This window comes from Xiphophorus couchianus, chromosome 9 (assembly GCF_001444195.1).
Source record: "Xiphophorus couchianus chromosome 9, X_couchianus-1.0, whole genome shotgun sequence".
Taxonomy (NCBI): domain Eukaryota; kingdom Metazoa; phylum Chordata; class Actinopteri; order Cyprinodontiformes; family Poeciliidae; genus Xiphophorus; species Xiphophorus couchianus.
The window spans coordinates 23050223-23068097 of NC_040236.1; the positions used below are offsets into that span (position 1 = coordinate 23050223).

The window sequence follows — 17875 nt, forward strand, 5'->3', positions numbered from 1 at the left end:
TCATTTATATTTTTATGAGTCACAACAAGGGCCCATAAGTTCCCACCGCAGCTGCTGCATTTGCTGAGAAACATTTCCACGCTCCGGACAGCGCCACCAGAAATCAAACCCACTAAAAAAATTTTTTTTAAAAACGTCCCTTTTACGTCACTCGGTATGATCTATTTGCAATAAATCAGAAACCAACAGAGCTCAAAGCAGGCGAGCTCCCTCTGTGCTGCGGGTTAGCGCGGCCGCTAATGGCGTCGCACTTTATGGCGGCGTGCGGCAGGCTGAAGGGAGCTGCAGGAGGAGGGGAGGACGGATCCTGTGCTGTGAATGAAACCGACTCCATTTGCGACAATTGGGAGATGAAAGCTCCGAGTGAGCCGCTAATGAGAGAAGCAGCAGGAACACCTCCTTAATACGACAACTTCCCCTCCCTTTATTGAGCAATTACTTTTAAGTAGCTGCTTTGTGAACGAGGAATCCTAATCAGTGATTAAAGCTATTGGAGGGGGCCGCAAGAGGTGTAATTGGTTATCGGGCCGACCAGTGTTGTGGAGCAGACGATAAAGAGCCGAGCGATGGGTCCAGCTGTGACACTCGCGCTAATATTAGACTTTGTTTTTCATATTAGCGATGTTTATGACTGGCTTTCGCGACCAAATGTGGCTAACAGTGGCTAATTAAATTTCCTACTAAATTAAACGCTTTAAATGTTCGATGTCAGAAATTTCACACAGCAGAAAATCTTTTTCATTTCAAAGTACTAGGTAGGATTAGTTACATCAGTAAGCGGTGAGGGGAAAGAAGATTATACATTGAAGGTTAAGCATATGTTAGCAGATTTGCATATGTACAATTTTACCAGAACTCTCTGTGTGTACGCGGCGGCCATCTGGCTTGTAAAGATTTAGGACAAAAGCCATGAAGTGCAATTCTCACACAAAGTGTCCAACACTTGACAGAAAGGAAAGGAAGAAAGAGACTGCGAACTGAAGAAACCTAAAGTACAGGGCGAGGGTGTTCTTGGCCGCACACAGTGGAAATTATCTCCCGACAACCTGAGCCTGATTTACGGGCTGAAAGCCGAAGTCGCCGCTGTCTGAGAGCCTCAGCGGGATCCAAAAAAAAAAAAAAAAAAAAAGAGAGATAGTGTGTTGGGTTTGGGACTGTAGGTCCACATGGGGAGCTGAACTGTTAAAGTCACAGAACCGGGATTTCAAGATTCCTGAGAAGGAAGGAACTGGATTTGTTTTTAGGTCTGCAAAGACATCTTATCCAAGAGGAATCCTCGGCTCCGGCTTGCTCTGGTATTCAACCCCGTGCGGGGGTCTTCAGCCTCTTCAGGGTCAGTCGGTTCGTGTACGTATCGCAGCCCTGTGCCCCACAAGCTATGCGAGTCTGCAGGCTCAGACAGATAAGGTCTGCAGACTCGCATTACTAAACTGTAGCAAATAAAATATGGGATAGTTCTGAAAGTGAAATACTGATAAATGTCTACAGCGAACTCTCTTAGCATCTAAATTTTATAGAAATCCCAGAGGGTAAAGCTAAAGGGTAGTCCGAGAAGACCCAACACCAAAGAGGGCTTCTACTGACTTAAAATAACTACAAACTAGTATTTCAAAGCAGTTCACACACTTTGATAAATCTTAAAAGGTTTCCTTTTATTGTTATTTACAAAAAAAAGTAAGTACACACAGCAAATAGAAGGGAAGAGGCTGTGCGCCACCTATGATCTTCCTGTGTGAAACACAAACTGAGAGAGGAAAATGTAAGCCATGACCAATATAACTACACCTGAAACAGTTCAAGAGAATAAGGTTTTCTGTCAGGTAGTTTACTCTGATGGAAAACCTGTTACATCTACAAGTATTTCACACAGGAAGATACAATGTGGCGCACAGACTCTTTAATTTATTTGCCCTATAAATAATAGATTTCTATGTGAACGATCACCCTGAAACAAATACTGAATTATCCATTTCAGACCAGAGAAAATCTAAGGCAGTCCAACCGCATTAAAACTGCTATAAGTAAATAGGCTTTGGCCAGAACTACCTGGAAAAAGAGTTTTTTAATCTTAATGGACTTTTTATTCTGGTAAAATAAAGGTTAAACGGAAAAAAAAGAAGTAAAATAAAGTTTTATTTCACAGATAAAACCATCACAAAACAATGTAAAAAAAAAATCCTTTAGACAGTCCTTGTCTATGTAAGAGGAAAAGAGGAAACTCCAAAACAAACTTTAGTGGTGTTAGCAATTATCCGATTAGCTAGGTATCACATTGTTCACATATCACATTTATCTTGCAATTTTTTCTCTTTTTTCGGTTTTTGCTGTCACAAAAATAAATGTAAAGACACGTGTAGCCAAGTGTCATTGACCACAGCCAACAGTTTTTAAGCAGACCGTCAACAAAATAAATGTCACTTTTTAAGCTAGGTTTATAGTTGACACTGTCCCCACCGCTAAGCATTAGCCTCGCACGCTGTAGCAGGGCCTGGTCGTGGAACTCTGAATTTTTGTAAATATGAAGAACTACTTCCTTCCTTATTCCAAAATAAGAGTCTCAAAAATATCTACAAGGGGTGTCAAGGTTAAAGCGGTTGACTGGTGTGCAAAGTTCATGCTAGCTTACAGCTGCTTCATAAGCGCAACTGATTAGCATTTTGTGAAGATGAATCTCATTCTCACTCAGTTTTGCGACACCTCCCACACTAAATCAGGACTCCAACAGTTTTAAGATTTTAACAAAACCTCACTTCAACAAATCCACAACGTTGTCCTTTAAGGAGCCAGAAATGTGCAGCCCTTTCCACACAAACAGGACAAACTCTTTTTAAGTCCTTGGTGACCGTCCACATGTTTCGTCTCCACATCCTGGACCCAAATGAGCTGTGGCAGAGGTGGAGAGCACATTGTTTTGACATAATTATGGACCAGTTTTTTTCTCCCATCTTCCGCTGGAGAAGAGCAGCTGAGCCCAGCTCTTAATTAGTATGATATGTATAGAAGAGTGATTTATGACTTCGTTTAGTTTGGAGATCCTATGGAGGGATTCTTTGGAGATGCTCTTCTTTTAAGCATGAAAGCAAGCAAAATTAGCTAATCTATGAACGAGAAGAGAAACTGAGATCAGGACCGACAGAGATTATCTTTCGCACATAAAAGTGAAGAAACTAATATTGAGAGAAGGGTTCAAAGCTGCAAGCTTTCGTATCCGGGAGCCCAAACAATAAATTGCCCTCACATTCACTGAAATGTGTGGTCTGTGAGGTTTGTCTAATGACTCAAAGAGATATTCATCAAAGGTGGGAAGGAAGTCTTTGTTGTCTTTTCTTCTAAACACGCCTGAGAGAGGGTAAACGAAGCCAGTCAAATGTCACTGCAAGCAGCCGCTGCTGCACACACTCAGCTAGTTTCAGAACACGACACCTTCGAGCCGCTGCCATGACGGGAATCCTCCACTGCACAACCGGGTCCTGCTTCTACTTTCACAGGGGATTTTCTTGTTTGTTAAAATGGCATATGGTGTGTGTCCAGGAGCATGTGGCACACAATCCGTTTTCTTTCATTCTAAGAAACCTTAAAGGTTTAACTGTCTCACTGACTGTCATTCCTCTGCTTGATGTAGTTCGTTTTAATAATGGACCAGAACATCCAACTTTTTTACATTTAAGGACATTTTTATGACACCATTAGCTAAACTCGGTCCCTTTATCTTTGTAATTGAGCCTTAAGATATAAATCCTGAAGTGAAATAGCAGGACGTCATCATTAAATGCTTGTCTATATAAGGTCTACAAAGATTTGGAGTTTGTTAAAATAGCACGAACGCAAAGCCTGGGTTGCACCAAGGAAGCGATCTAGCAAAAGAATGAAAGGGTTTCTCCTTTCTGGACGGCCGCCTCCGCTTTGAAATTCAAGAATTTGGCCGAACAAACTGAGAAATCTCTAGATAAGCAACAAATGGAAGGTTTCATGGTTTGTAGAACAATAGACTAGGAGCTTGGCTGACACTTTGTTTCGTTCTTTTGGGTCGACTCTGTCCAAGCCCTTGTCATAGAGTCCAACTTACTGGTCAACATTGTTAAATCCGGTCTGATAGAGAACAATGATATGTTGGAAAGCTGGCTTAGCAACCATCCATTAAAAAAAAATAAAGCAATCTCACCAGGATTTAGATTCATTTTAGTGTTGGTCACTCTATCTTTTTTTGTCATCTGGGTCATGGGTGACTTCACTTCAATAAAAAGTTCCTCAAGACGAAACAATGGTTAGAATGGAATAACGGAGATTCATATTACAATGAAATGCCTACAGATGTTGTCAGTCAAAACTTACAAGATAATTACTGAAACATTCCACTAATCAACTCTTTTCAGCCAGAGAGAAGTTATTACCCAGTGTAAGACTAAGGAAATTCCTCTCCACCAAGCTTCCACAGTACTGCTGTAAAAAAAAGCTAGGAAAAATACTAAATAGTATATCCAAAATCCTGTAGTTCATACTTGAGTTAAATGTTTGCTGAGTCGGGAGGAATTATGTCCTTGTACAACACACTTTTACAAAACTTTGAGAAAGCTTGGAGACTCGAAACTGGCTGAAGGTATTTTAAGAATATTCTTAATGAAGAATGTCTTAACTAGGAACTTTTACCTCTGCCTGACACTTCCTGATTTCTGAGCACCTAAACCTGCAAATGTTAACATAAAACGTGTACAAATCAACAATAATAGACCATTGTCATTTTAATGTACCGGAGGACATTCACCACCCTTGAAAGTAACTCTTAGATTATATCAATTGGTCCTTCCTTCCAAAATGAAGTGAAGTGAAATACTTCCTTCTGGCGATGTCAGACTTTAAACATTTCAAGTTACAGAGCAAAAGATCGACTGGAATACAAACGTAATACAGGAGCAAAAACAACCACTGTTCCAAGATTTACACCCACTTTGCAGAAGCTGCAGACACAAGGAGAAGTTGAGAGAGTCTGCTATGCTCCACTTAGAGAAAAGTTGCCTTCGTATGAGCCCAGAGCCCGGGCCTGTGGTATCTACAGGGAGGCCGATCCACTTGATGGTGGGTTTCCTGTAAATTCTCCTGGTGACACCCATGAGGGACTCTGACATAACAACCGGTAGTCAGTTTGCCTCTGGCCAGTCAAGCAAGGAGGAATAAAAACAGCTTATGCACATGTTTGAACTGCTCTTAGCAAACAATTAGCAGCAGCTTTTGTTGGAACTTCGTGTTAAAGTTGCTCCTTTTTTTTCCCCTTTTCTCCCCCTCAAACTAAAAACAGCACTTGTCGGATGTTTAACTTTCACTTTGATAAGTCTCCCCACCGCCCCAAAAAGAAAGAAAAAAACAAAACATAGTGCCCTGGATGATTGGCGAGCCAGACATTATGAAACCGCGCCGAGAGTTACATATTAGTCAGTAATTAAACAAGTGGGTTTAGGGCTTTTTCATATGATCCTATCCGCACACAGTAGATTCTTATCACTCAATATGACATTTTGAGAGAAGATGCAGAAAAATGACTAATTGGTAAGAACGTTTAGCACTATTTGTTCGGCTCACGCACGTTTCTAAATTAGTTTCAGACAGCAAAAAAAAAAAAAAAAAAAAAGAGGATTGTGAAGAGAGATCAATCAATCTATTAAAATTTTAAGAGTTCGCTTTTTGAAAGGCGATCATGACTCAAGGAGAAATCGTTTTCAGTGTCTGAGTTCTGCCCTTGACATTACGTCTTACACCCACACGCAAACCTCGTCACCGGCGCACATGACCCCAGGCTGGCAGCAGCTTTCCACTCTGCTAACAGCTATGATCGACTATTGGCGACATTAAGGATGAAGCGCATTTCGAAGTTTGATCACATGCTTGAAAGAGAAAAGTCGTCGGTGTTGAAACTAAGGCGTTATGAGTGCAGGGTGTTATACTGGGATGGGAATGCAGGTCAGGTTTACGCGTGAATCGGGTCAAACGACAAAATACAGCGAGGAGAGCGCTGCGCGTTTTCTCCAGCTGACCAGTTGGGGGCAGCAAAGTGCCAAAACTGGAAAAAAAGAATTGCTTTTCAGAAGTAGATGTGGGTGATTTCACCTCTTTGTCATCAGGTGCTTTTGCGGTTTCGGACAACATTTTTCAGACATTTCATGTCTGAAAAACATTTATTTCATTCTAAAATAAATAAACAAATATATAAAGAAAGTCCAGAATTTCCCCAAGTGTATTTTAAGCCTGGCAGGCTGCCAGGCCTGCCAGGTGTTAATCTTCCAAAAACACATGATTATCAAGTGATATTTTCAAATTTCCTGTTAACGTTTAACATTTTTTAACTCAAAAACACAACGGGCCGCTGATGGCTGACTGTCCTAGTGCCCAACCACTGGGCTTAGCAAGTTTTCTGGGGGAAACCTTGAAGTCTATCAACGTAAAAAAAATTTAAAAGTATTTCAAGTCCATGTTTTAGTTAATATTTTACTTTGTGGTTTAATTTATTAATTAGTGTCTTATTGTGACAGTCCATCTATTCAAGTTCATTTCAAATGGAAAAACATCGTTGTTCTACTACTACTCTAAAGATAATACATATCTAAAAAACTAAATCACAATTGACCTTCACATATGTCTTCCAGCATATATAGGATAACCCTAAACCCCAACATGTGACCTGATGTAAGAAATTTTAAGTAAAGGGTCACTGTCTGAGACTTCATGCACTCCTGCTGGGCTTTAATCAGAACAAGTATGTCCCTTTAAAAAAAGAAGATGTGTGGGGCCTCCTCCCCCCCCCCCCCCCCCCCCCCGCCTGCACAACCTCCTTTGTCCCCACAATAAACACGGCCCCTGACTGCTCACTGCAGCCCTGATGCCGGCTCCTGCTAGACAAAAGACACATCCACTCGCTGCGCCAAATTGACTTATTTTTTATGCTAATCCCAGATTTTTTTTTTTATCAGACAGTTCCCCCCCACCCCTTACTTGACATAGAAGAATTAACTAAAAAAAAAAAAGAAAGAAAAATGAGGAGAGACCCCTGATTATCTGTTCATAAAGCTGTCTTATCCCCTGACAAGAAGAGAAGTCTGCAGAAGGCTTTAGCGCTCCTGTTTGCATGTTCGAAATGCAGATGCTAATCTAAATCATATCAAAGACACATGTTTAACCAGAAAATGAACGCGAATTTTAACGGATGCATCACCCAAAATTTAATCAGACCCGAGCAGTGTGGAAGTGCAAAGTGTCTCCTTGACATTGCTTTCAACACTAAAGTCCTGCGAAATAGATTCTTGATCAAATCAAATGTAAACACAAATAGTTATCTACTGTTATATTCCTGACTCTTTTAAATAATAGTGTTTTATTAACCCTGTAGCATGTAGAAGACGAAGAAAAGCAGCAACAGAGGTGGAAGGAAGTGATTTCATGCAAAGTAGGGAAGTGATATTTCTGCCTTAAAATGAGACAAAACATTTTACTACTAGAAAGTTACAGTATTTAGTTTTTTTGCAGACATTTACAAAAAGGAGTAAAGCATATATATAATCCAAATAAAACCTAAAGAAAAGACCGGTACCTCTGTTTCATGAGATTGCAAATCACTATTTTATTGATTTAAAGCAAGTAAGTAAAAGAAATGGTGCAGAGGAAGTTTTAAGAAAAGTTCAGTTTTATTTCTGTAAAGTTGGGGGGAAAAAAATCCTGCTGTTTCTGCTGCAAAAAGTTGGAAGTGTTTCCGTAACAGCTGCTTATTATTTTACATGCAGCAGGTTGCCATCACACGCCTCAAACTTTTCACGCCAGTCGACGTTTAGAGAAGACCTTTGACCCGTGTAGACGTCAAATTGTGAATCCTGCCCAAAGAAAAACTGAAATAAAACTAATTTACACAACTCCTCCAAAGTTCCTGCACTTTCGTTCAGAGTAAAAAGGAAGACGATTGCATCACGTCATCCTTTTTGTTTTTCCCAGAAACTAAAAGGAAAACCCAAGTAGTGACTTCCCTTTCCGGAAACAATTTATGTTTTGCAGTTGACCTTTCCATCAGCCTTTTAAGAAGTGGATCAAATGTACAAAAACCTCAATATTTTAGGTTCATTGTTAAGTGGAAGCAAAAATCACAGCAAAAAAAAAGTCCTAGTCCTAGATGCCAAAGCTACATTTTATTTTGAATAATATTCTAGAAATTCTCTACGACACAAATCTTTGAAATACATGGTTTCCGTGAATAATTTGGAGTTACGATTCGCAGAAAAATTCTGAACCGTAATTAGACGCGAGTTCACTGTAGTTCTGTGGCATAAATATCCAATTCCTTCATGAATGAGCTGCTGATGTCACTTCACCACAATTTACTTGTATGGTGCTTCCTTCTACACTGTACGTGGCGCTAAGGAGGCCTCAGAACGTCGGTGGGAATGAGAAAAAAAATGCTAAAGCTATTGAATGTTTTTTACCATCAATTTTCAATGACTTTTTTTTTAAAACATAAAATCTAACCTATTTTTCAATCATTATCAAAAACAACAAAATAAATTAACTTTAAAATGTTATTTGCCTCACTCATCTTTCTGACTGGCTAGCAGTAAAATTCATCAAGCTGCTTTGCTCCTACGAGTTTCTGACCAGAAAAACTTGTTGTGACAGCAATAGCCCTCTAGGAGGCGCAGCACTTACTTTGACATTAACTAACTGTGATAAAAACAGGATAAATCTAGTGCTGTCTGATCTGCAGATGACTTGGTGTCCTGGGGCGGCACTGTGTAAACAAAGAGTTGCCTTATGTCTGAATCTGTTTGTAGTTTTAAAGGTCCAATGAAAAAATATGCTATGAACACGCTCGATTATGGTTTTCATTAAAAATTTGGCAATAAATTAAGAAATAAGCAGCAATAAATGCGTCTTCTGACACATTAGCACACCAACTGTTTGTTAGCTGGCTTTCTGAAAAAAAAAACACCCAAATTGATTAATGTCGGCCTACGGCAAGTCTTTTTTTTTTTTTTTTTTATGTCTTCAAAAATAAAACAGGGTTGGATTAACAAGTTGTTTTAAAAATCCGTCTGATTTTGAGGAAACGCTCACTGGGAGTTTGTTAACTGAAGCCGGGAAACAAAACATGAAAAACAATGACACTGCTGCAGGCGTCGGCGCCACAAAGTCCAACTCTGTGAACTCAGAGCGGCCGTGCCAATGAGCTGCTGAGCAATCTGACTCACAATACACACACCCAGAGTAAAGAAAGGGCTAAAAACTTTATTCAGTGTCCCCATGCTGCTGATAATTAAAGCTGCAACAGCAACAATACAAGAACGTTTCAGGGATAAAGCTCTATCATTATGAAACTATTATCAAACAGATGATGCAATCAGTTTTGTTCAGCTACTCAAATCGTCCTTCACTATATCCTTGAACCTTGCCACAGAAATTATTTTGAGTTAATTGTTTTGATTTTTTTTTCTTTATTTCAAACAGCTGGAAAACCAAAGTATTGTGTGCAGCAGCTTTAACTAAATAAAACAACTTTCTAATCGTCTCTTCTGCTGATAATGTCCTGTACAGATGAAGTGAATCATTTTCTTTAGATTAGTTCTTAAAAATTCAATTTTGACAAGCTTCATGCAAGATTAGGGGCAATTTGGAGCCTGGGTTTAATTTAGTAACACAAAATCAAATATTCCAAAATAATGTCACATATTAAAGCTGCAGTATGTAACTGTTATAAAAAAAATATATGGTTCTATTTTTACATGTCTGTTAAAAATGTTGCTATGTCCTGACAGCATAATATGACAGATAATTTGTGAAAAAAGACCAACCTCCTGTGATTTTAAACCCATCTGCAGAAATACACCACTCATGGTCAGAAACAGTCAATCAGAACCAGGAGGAGGGTCTTAGCGCTGCCAATCACGCTCGAGCTCACACCCTCCAAAGAAAGGGGAAAAAGTTTTTAAAAAACAAACAGAAAACTACTAAATTTTGTTGAAGACTTCAACAAATTTGAAGTCTCCATATAGACAGAGAGAACTCCAGTTGGAGCACGAACAGTGTGATAGAAAGTCACGGTGGTTTTAGAACTATTTATTTAAAACTGAATTAAATCATGCACATGGTTTGCAAATTTTAAATTCATTCCATGTTTTCATGATCAGAAAGAAGATTATTTACAGAACTAGGCCAGTTGCCTGGCAGTAGTAAGTAATAAATCAGTTAATCACATGATCCACTGAAACGAGCTCAATAACTTCTATTTGCATGATTTATTGTTTTTCTCTTTTCTCTTCTTCTACAAAAACTGGCTGATGAAACTCTTCAACCTGGTGCTCTGGTCTCAACCAGACGTTTTTTTTTTTTTGACAAACACTTCTGTTTACAGAGACTTCATAATTCACTTTATTTAATGTTTCTGTTGTGTTGTTTATTTATTTTGGATTTTTAAAATGTCTTCCACTTCCTGTGTTAAATGTTCATTCGAATTCAAAGTTTATTGCTCATTGAAAATGTCTTCTTGCATTATTTTTGCCATTATTGTTATATTACTTGAAAATAACGTCAAAAACAACAATATTATCATGTATCACAATAACATCTGGGACTATTTAGCGTCCAGCAAAATGTTTTATTGTGTGATGCCTAAACACAAGTAAGATGTGTGTGTAACAGCCTGAACATGTAGTCACACTATTTGGTCCTTTAGGGAAACTATTGGTGACTTTTGTGAAGGTCCTTCAGTTTACAGCAGCCATTCACTCCTAACTGGTTTAATGTCTCCATAATGAGTCAAAGTCATTTCATGTTCCTCAAGTAGAAACCAACCCAGCTATTTTACCATTCAGAGAAATGACTGATGCAGGTATTTCAATGGCTTTGTTTATATGTTTGATTTACTCTTTTACTCTGCAAAACTCTAATTTTGTCCTTCAATGAGAAGTCTATTCATCAGAGAGCAAATATTTAAAAATGACCTTTGGTTTAATGCAAGAGTATAGAAACAAAAATGTATTTCTTTTTTTCAGACTACACATGCAAGATATCTCCTTACTGAATTTCTCTAACAGTTGTGTGTTAAACGTCTTGTTTCTTTTTGGGGGGTTTTCTTGTTTGTTTGCCCTCCTTTCAGCGGTGGGCAAACCTGAAAAAGCAGCCGTCTAAGAACAATTTTCACAAAGCCAACATCTGCAGCAGAAGAAGATCTGAAGTCAAACCGCAAACCCCCACTGACAGCCGTGTTTTCAGCCTCACAGTGTGATCACTACACGCCGAATTTCATAACCGTTTCCCCTGTTTTGGAAATCTAGGTGCTCTCAGGGGGGGTTTGAGGGTAGACGTTTAGATAATGCTCATGTTACAACACATCAGCCAGACAGGAAGTTGGAAGACGCACGGCTGCGCGCCATCGCCTCTGTGCCACGTCCCGCCGTTAGAACATCTTGGACGCTGGAGACTTCACAACAAATTCTGAAAAGTTTGCAAACGTTCCTAAACGGCAAATGACTCAAACAGGGCGTGGCGTTTAAAACTTATTAAAGCATGACCTTACTTTTTCATTTCAAATAAACAAGCCTGACGGCTTTGACTTTTCACCGCTCTTGTCCATCTGCAGCCTACTTCCTGTGTATTACCATACTCTTATTTAAATAAAATATTTTTGATATCATTTGCATAAATTGTCCCAATGTTGTTCCTCTTTGAGTCAAAATCCAGGGCTTGTAAAATTAGCTTTTTAAACTAGAATGTTTTACCTCGTTAAAAAAAAACGACAAAAAAAACAAAACAAATGGCTCTCCTGGAGTAAGCACCAAGAATCTTTCATAAATATGATTTTTCTAAACTAAAATACACCAATTATCATCTATTATTCGCTCAAAATTCTATTACCCTTTGCAGATAGTTGCTTTTAAAAAAGACTTGAGTTTTACAATTCAAAGAACAAAGCTATTAGCTTAATATTTCAACCTGCACTAAAAAAGTTAAACACCCACACACTCACTACGTGCAATTACTGTGTTAAAACTAAGACAGAAGTTTTTTTTTTTGCTTTTTTTTTTAAATAAACCATCGTGTCCCCAGGGATGTAAAAAAAACACACTCAACATAAGGCTTCCTGAACTCACACATGACTGCAAACCACAGCACTTGCACTGTTTATTCAGTATTATTCATGCAGGAACTCCACCTTCCTCCTTCCCTCCCCACATCTAAAATGTCAATACCGTCAACTGCTCAGAGTCCCTCGTTCTCACCACTGTTCTTAAATTAACGCCTCTAACAGAGCCTCACTCCAGGACGGGCTTCAGCACAACGGCTACAGAGGAAAAAAATTATGCGAGTCAGCACCTTTTTAAGCCAAGCGCTATTCTTACCCCTTGAACTTTCTCACGTTTTATCATGTTCCAGTTGCAGACCTCCATGTATTTTATTGGGATTTTCATTTGGCAGATTAAATGCAAAGTAGTGCATAATTGCGATGTGGAAGAAAAGGTGCAACTAAATGCCTTTGGAAGCCGACTTGAGCTCGTAGATTTTAACAGAGATGGGAAGATGGATGAGGCTAATTCAGGATAATTTTGGAAGAAAACCTATTAGGCTGAATATTAGAGAACATCAACCGTAAAGCGGCAGCAAGACGGGGCAGAGTCACAAAGGGCGACCAGCCATTGGCTAACTCTGTCAACTGATCCGCTGTTCGTGCCGGAAGGTAAGTCTCCAAACTCCTGGAATAAGCAGTTCCCCTCCAAAACAGGCGGTGGCAGCAGTAAATATCAACATAATCCCACATTTAATGACATAGAAATGCCCTCAAGAAAATATTTTCTATCTGTGATGAACCATTTTGAAAATATGGACGCGCCGAAGTGGCTCCAATGACAATGTTCTTGCACGGCAACTGCAGCCGGAGCGACAAGACCTAGAGTGAACCATATTCATCTGTTATTCTATGTGTTAGATAGAAACAAAGGGGAAAAATAAACAGCATTGGGTGTAAAGGTTACCACAAAAACAGAAAGTGTTAAAAACAATATACATATAAAAAACAAGATTAACAATGACAACAATAATAGTAATAATAATAATATACTTTACTGGACTATAGCAGAAAATACTGTTCAGTTATTAGAAATAGGAATATTGGACTCGTGAGCCAGTGCGACCCGCTGCTGCAAAGGTGCTTCTACATAGTGCCGACTAAAGGAGACTATTTTTTTAAATAAAAAAGCTGAATATTACTTATTCTTTATGAATACTTTAGCAAGTTACTCTACATTTATTTATTCATATTTTTTTTCCATTTTGAGCTCAGGTCCCCTGAGCTTTCAAAAAAGGTTGAAAAGCTTTAGCCAAACCTCCTCAAGGTCTAGGTGCAACAGGTTTTGTAAGACTGAAAAAAAAAAAAAAATTGACAGCATGGAGACCTACTTTAAATACGTTTACCAAAAGGTCTTGTTCATTACAGACATTAAGGAAATAGACTTAATAAAGTTTATCTGCAACAGACAGAAGATTTATGAATGTCACACCCTCAGCTGGAAAAATGAAAGTTAAGGGATGCGGTCGAGCAAGTCTGATGATTTACGACTTGATAGTAATTTATTAAAAGAGCAGTATTACATGTTTTCCAGCTCCACAGAATCCTTTTATAGCACAATGAAGCCAGTATGCTACCCTCAGTTGTTATAAAAATGCTTTTAATATGACTTAAAAGAAATTTGACTTAGTAATTTAAAGCCTTGAAATTGGGCCTCAATTTAGTTCCACCAGGCATTTGCTAATTGCTCCAGGCTAGTCAGAAGGAGCTGGGTTAGAAAACCACTTCGAAAGCAGAGCTAGGTCCAACCAGGTCTAGCTCCTGGTCCAACCAGGAGCTGAATGGTTGCCATGGGAGATTTAAGGATTTCTCAATCATGCAGGAAAGAGTCAAAGCAAGACTCCAGATGTGTTTTTGATGAGGGAATAACATTTTAACATGATATAAGGCTTAAAAATGTCACATTTCCATAATCCTGCCCCCCTTTAACAATGTGCTTGATATCAACACTTTTAGGCATTTTTTTGTTTTGTTACCTGCAGGGTCAGACAGGCCGGCATCTCCCATCTGTTTGTATGGGTTGAACTTGGGCTTGGGTGCGACCATGGGGGCAAACTTCTTGGGGGCCTGCTGCTGAGAGACGGAGATGCTGGCGCTTCCCAGAGACGGAGTGGTCTCCATCCTGGCAGCTACCTGTCCGCTCTGGTCGTTCGGTGGGTTCCACATGGCTCTGAGCTGGAAAGACACACATCGTCAAATGAATCTGTCTCGCACACAAACGGCAAATAAGTGAAGTAAAATTCCCTCTGGGTTCCGGAGGTGGAAGTAAGTGATTATTTCTGTAGATTTTCTTCCCCATTAAGATCGTGCAAGATTTAAAGCAGCTGGCAGATTTACGGTGCAAAAATAAGAGAGCGAAGGCGATGCTCTTGACGCGCAACAACGTGTCCGTTCTGATAAAGAACCTAAAGCGGAGAGGAAATCACTTTGAACCCTGACAGTGATCGTCGTCTACGCTCACAATGCCTACACGCCATCAACAAATCAAAAGTGTGATACGCCAGACAAAGAGCGGCGGAAAACAAAGTATTTTAAAAACAGAAAGAGTATTGAAAAATGATGTAATGCATATGCAACCAAAACATTTTTAAGTGTTGACAGCTGTCAAAAAAGGAGATAGAATCAGTCATTGGAGGAGATATGGATCATTCTGATTTATAAACCATGAAGGATTATGAATTAGATTATGGTACAAATTCTTTTTTGTGTGTTATTTTTCCTGTAAGAAATAATTAAAATCTGTGATCAAAAGTGCCAATTTGCACTGTGCGGCATTCAGACTTTATTCATTTAAAATATACATGGTGTACACTACAGTCATAGTACAGAGAACATCATCACCAGACACTAATACAGACGCTGAGGACACACACATGCAGTGTTTCACCAGAACCTTCTGAAATCGTTTGAAATACTTCAACTATTTATGCACCGCTCTCTCTCTCTCCCCCCCTCTCTAGTCCTCCTTTTTGTTTGTGATTTGTTGTTCTGATGTTTCTTGCTCTTTATTATCCTCACTCCGTCTGATGCGGGGTTTGCATTCTTTCTCGGGAGCACGGCAGACAAGCCCACGCACAACCATCCTTTAATACCTGCTCAAATTCCCCTGCGCCCCCCCTGCCTCCTCACTGGCTCTTAGTTATGATTTCTTTCCTCCTGCTCTGCGTGCTGCACATTTCAGATGAGCATCGCTGTGTCACACCCACTTGTCTTGGCAGACCAAATTCTGTACTTTCCCAACACAGTCATGGTAAACAAACTAAAACATGGATTACAGAGTAACCGCTTTGGGGGACAGAGAAGGAGCTTGCATAGTAAGACTTGATCTGCAACAACCACCGTCATCAAACACAACTTGGGTTGGGCGATGTGGACTTAAGAGTTTTATCACGATATTTTGTGATATTTTGTGGTACTTTTGTGATATCGATAAGAACTATTTATTACTTACTTTTTAGGTAACTGTGTGGCTGCAACTGCATGGCCCCACAAAAACTGCTCTCGAAAAACAGATCGAGAAGCAAATTATATCACTAAGATCCACAAAGTAACTTATTGGTATTTGAAAATATATCAATATTTTTTCACTCTTCGTTCCAGTCATTGAACAAAGAATGGAGAAAGAAGTACAACTAGCAATCTCCACAATTTGGACAGTTTTGAGGGTTTTAAACATAATTTCATTTGAATTTATTGTGGTAACAATAAATCAGAATTCCAATGACGAGTATTTTATATTGATAAATGATAAAACGATATATGCCCCACTCCTAAGCCCCAAAAACTACCAGGTTGAACCAAAATAACACTGTTAAATGATGGATGCAGTTGCAAAGAGAAGAACAAGTTGGTTATTTTCAGTGTCACTAAGATGTTTGAAAACTGAAGTCAGAAGAAGCAGATGGACGGTTGTGAGAAACTTCCAGGAAAATAAAGTATTTTTCACAACACGTCAGTAAAAACGAAAAGGAGAAAAGGAGAGAAAGAAAGAGAGACACGACTTTCAGCAGGTAACAGGAAGGATGATTGTAGAAGTGCAAACTGGAGCATTTATCATCTGGAACTTAAAGTTCTGAAGTCTCTAGCAGAGGTGCACAATATGTTGGCTGATGTTAGTCACTTTTTAACATATCGGTGTCGGCCCGATAAGTAAATAGGTCCTGATATTAATAAAAGACATTTATTTCTATCTTATTGATGTTTGTGTATGTTTTTCAGGTTTGGGGGCCATGTGGTATTTATTTCAGCACAATAATAGTTCTGCAGGATTTGGAGTGTTTACCAGAAGGAAAGGAAATGTGAGTGGTGTGGTTTTTTGTGATGGTGTTGAAGGGTTGGGAACTATATATAATATTGGTTATCAGCCATAACGGTAACATTAATATCTGACATTATATCGGCCCAAATTTTCACATCTGTTCACCCCTGTTTTCTAGCATGGAGTCATATGGGGACTAGGCCTGTCACAGAACAAATTTTGCAGGACGATAAATTGTTCCAGAAGTTATTGCAATAAATGACAATATTGTTTTGAGACCATTTTCAAGTAACATAATAGTAATGGCATAAAGATGCAAGAACACGTTCTCAAAAATTAATCAATTTTAAATTGTAATCAGCATTTAACGCTGGAAATGGAAGACATTTTAAATATCTAAAATAAATAAAACAGAGACAACAAATAAAATGAATTGTAAAGTCCAAAGCACCAGACTGAAGACTTTTGTCATCTAGTTTTTGGTGGATGAAGAAAGAAGAGAAAACCAAAAAAAAATCACAAAAATGGAAACTGAGCTTGTTTTAATTCATCATGAGATTAATAGAGTCATTGCTTATTGCGACAGGCCTAATGGGGACGTTTGCTTACTTTGAAGTTTTAGCTAAGCTTTCCACACTATTTACTGATCTAAGATCCCAGAGAAAGTTTTCATTCTGTATTAAAGATGTTATAACCCTGTTTTACAGTGTTTGACATTGCCTCTGCTCCTGGCATAAATAATAAATAACCATTTACAGAAAAGCGGTCATGTTCAATGATGTTTGCATGTCTTCTTATTGGCCTTCAAGACATCTCAGAATTGGTTAATAGCTGCGTTTGCAGGTGAAATTCTGATAGCTACATTTCCAGTTTGCTCAGGATGATTTATGTTGCTTTCTATCAGGGCCAGATTTTGAAGAAAAAAAAACAAACAAAAAAGCTAAGACAGTTGCATTTCCAATTTCTGATCTAAAAGGCCAGAAATTGACCTTTTGTCATTTGCACAAGTCGCAAATGACTGAATACTCTTTAAAACAGAATACAGCACAGCAACAGGCTTTCCGTCATTCTTCTGGTGATTTATGACGACCACGGCCGGACGGCTTAGATTACCTTTACTTTTAAAAACCCCATTGGTGTTCTATGTCATTATCGAGCTGCTATACTCGTCTTGCTCCCACTGGACAGAAAAGCGTCATCTTGTCCAATAGCTTTTGTTTTCTTGGAGGCTCACATTATCACATCTGTTTGGATGGTGCATCCACTGTGGCAATTCAGGCTCAGTTCAAATCTGAACCACTACACATCGTTGGAGCCGAAAATGTTCCTGAAACGGAGGAATATTTCAAGTATTCATCAGGCTGCATTGTTCAGCTGAAAACCTGGATCCTACAGTTTGCTTCTGAAGAGAAAGCACAGCTTTACTCAAACAGGACCATGTTAAAGCACGTCTTTTTGCAACGTTTGGACTTCATACAGATAACCTTGGTGCCACATTTGATAAATCCTACTGCCTGTTTTTCATCAAA

The 17875-nt window shown here is 39.0% G+C and overlaps 1 protein-coding gene across 6 annotated transcripts in view; it reads right to left on the minus strand.

Annotated features, from left to right (window-relative positions):
- lpp (LIM domain containing preferred translocation partner in lipoma) overlaps positions 1 to 17875 on the minus strand; it is a 179810-nt gene that overhangs the window by 110352 nt on the left and 51583 nt on the right. For 5 of the 6 annotated variants that reach the window (XM_028027707.1, XM_028027704.1, XM_028027708.1 and 2 more), the window contains one exon: positions 14065 to 14263. In XM_028027707.1, coding sequence (XP_027883508.1) covers positions 14065 to 14254 — 190 coding nt within the window. In that variant the 5' untranslated portion in view covers positions 14255 to 14263. Of the gene's footprint in view, positions 1 to 14064; positions 14264 to 17459; positions 17496 to 17875 lie in introns of those variants that run through there. The other variant, XM_028027703.1, reaches the window with a different exon arrangement.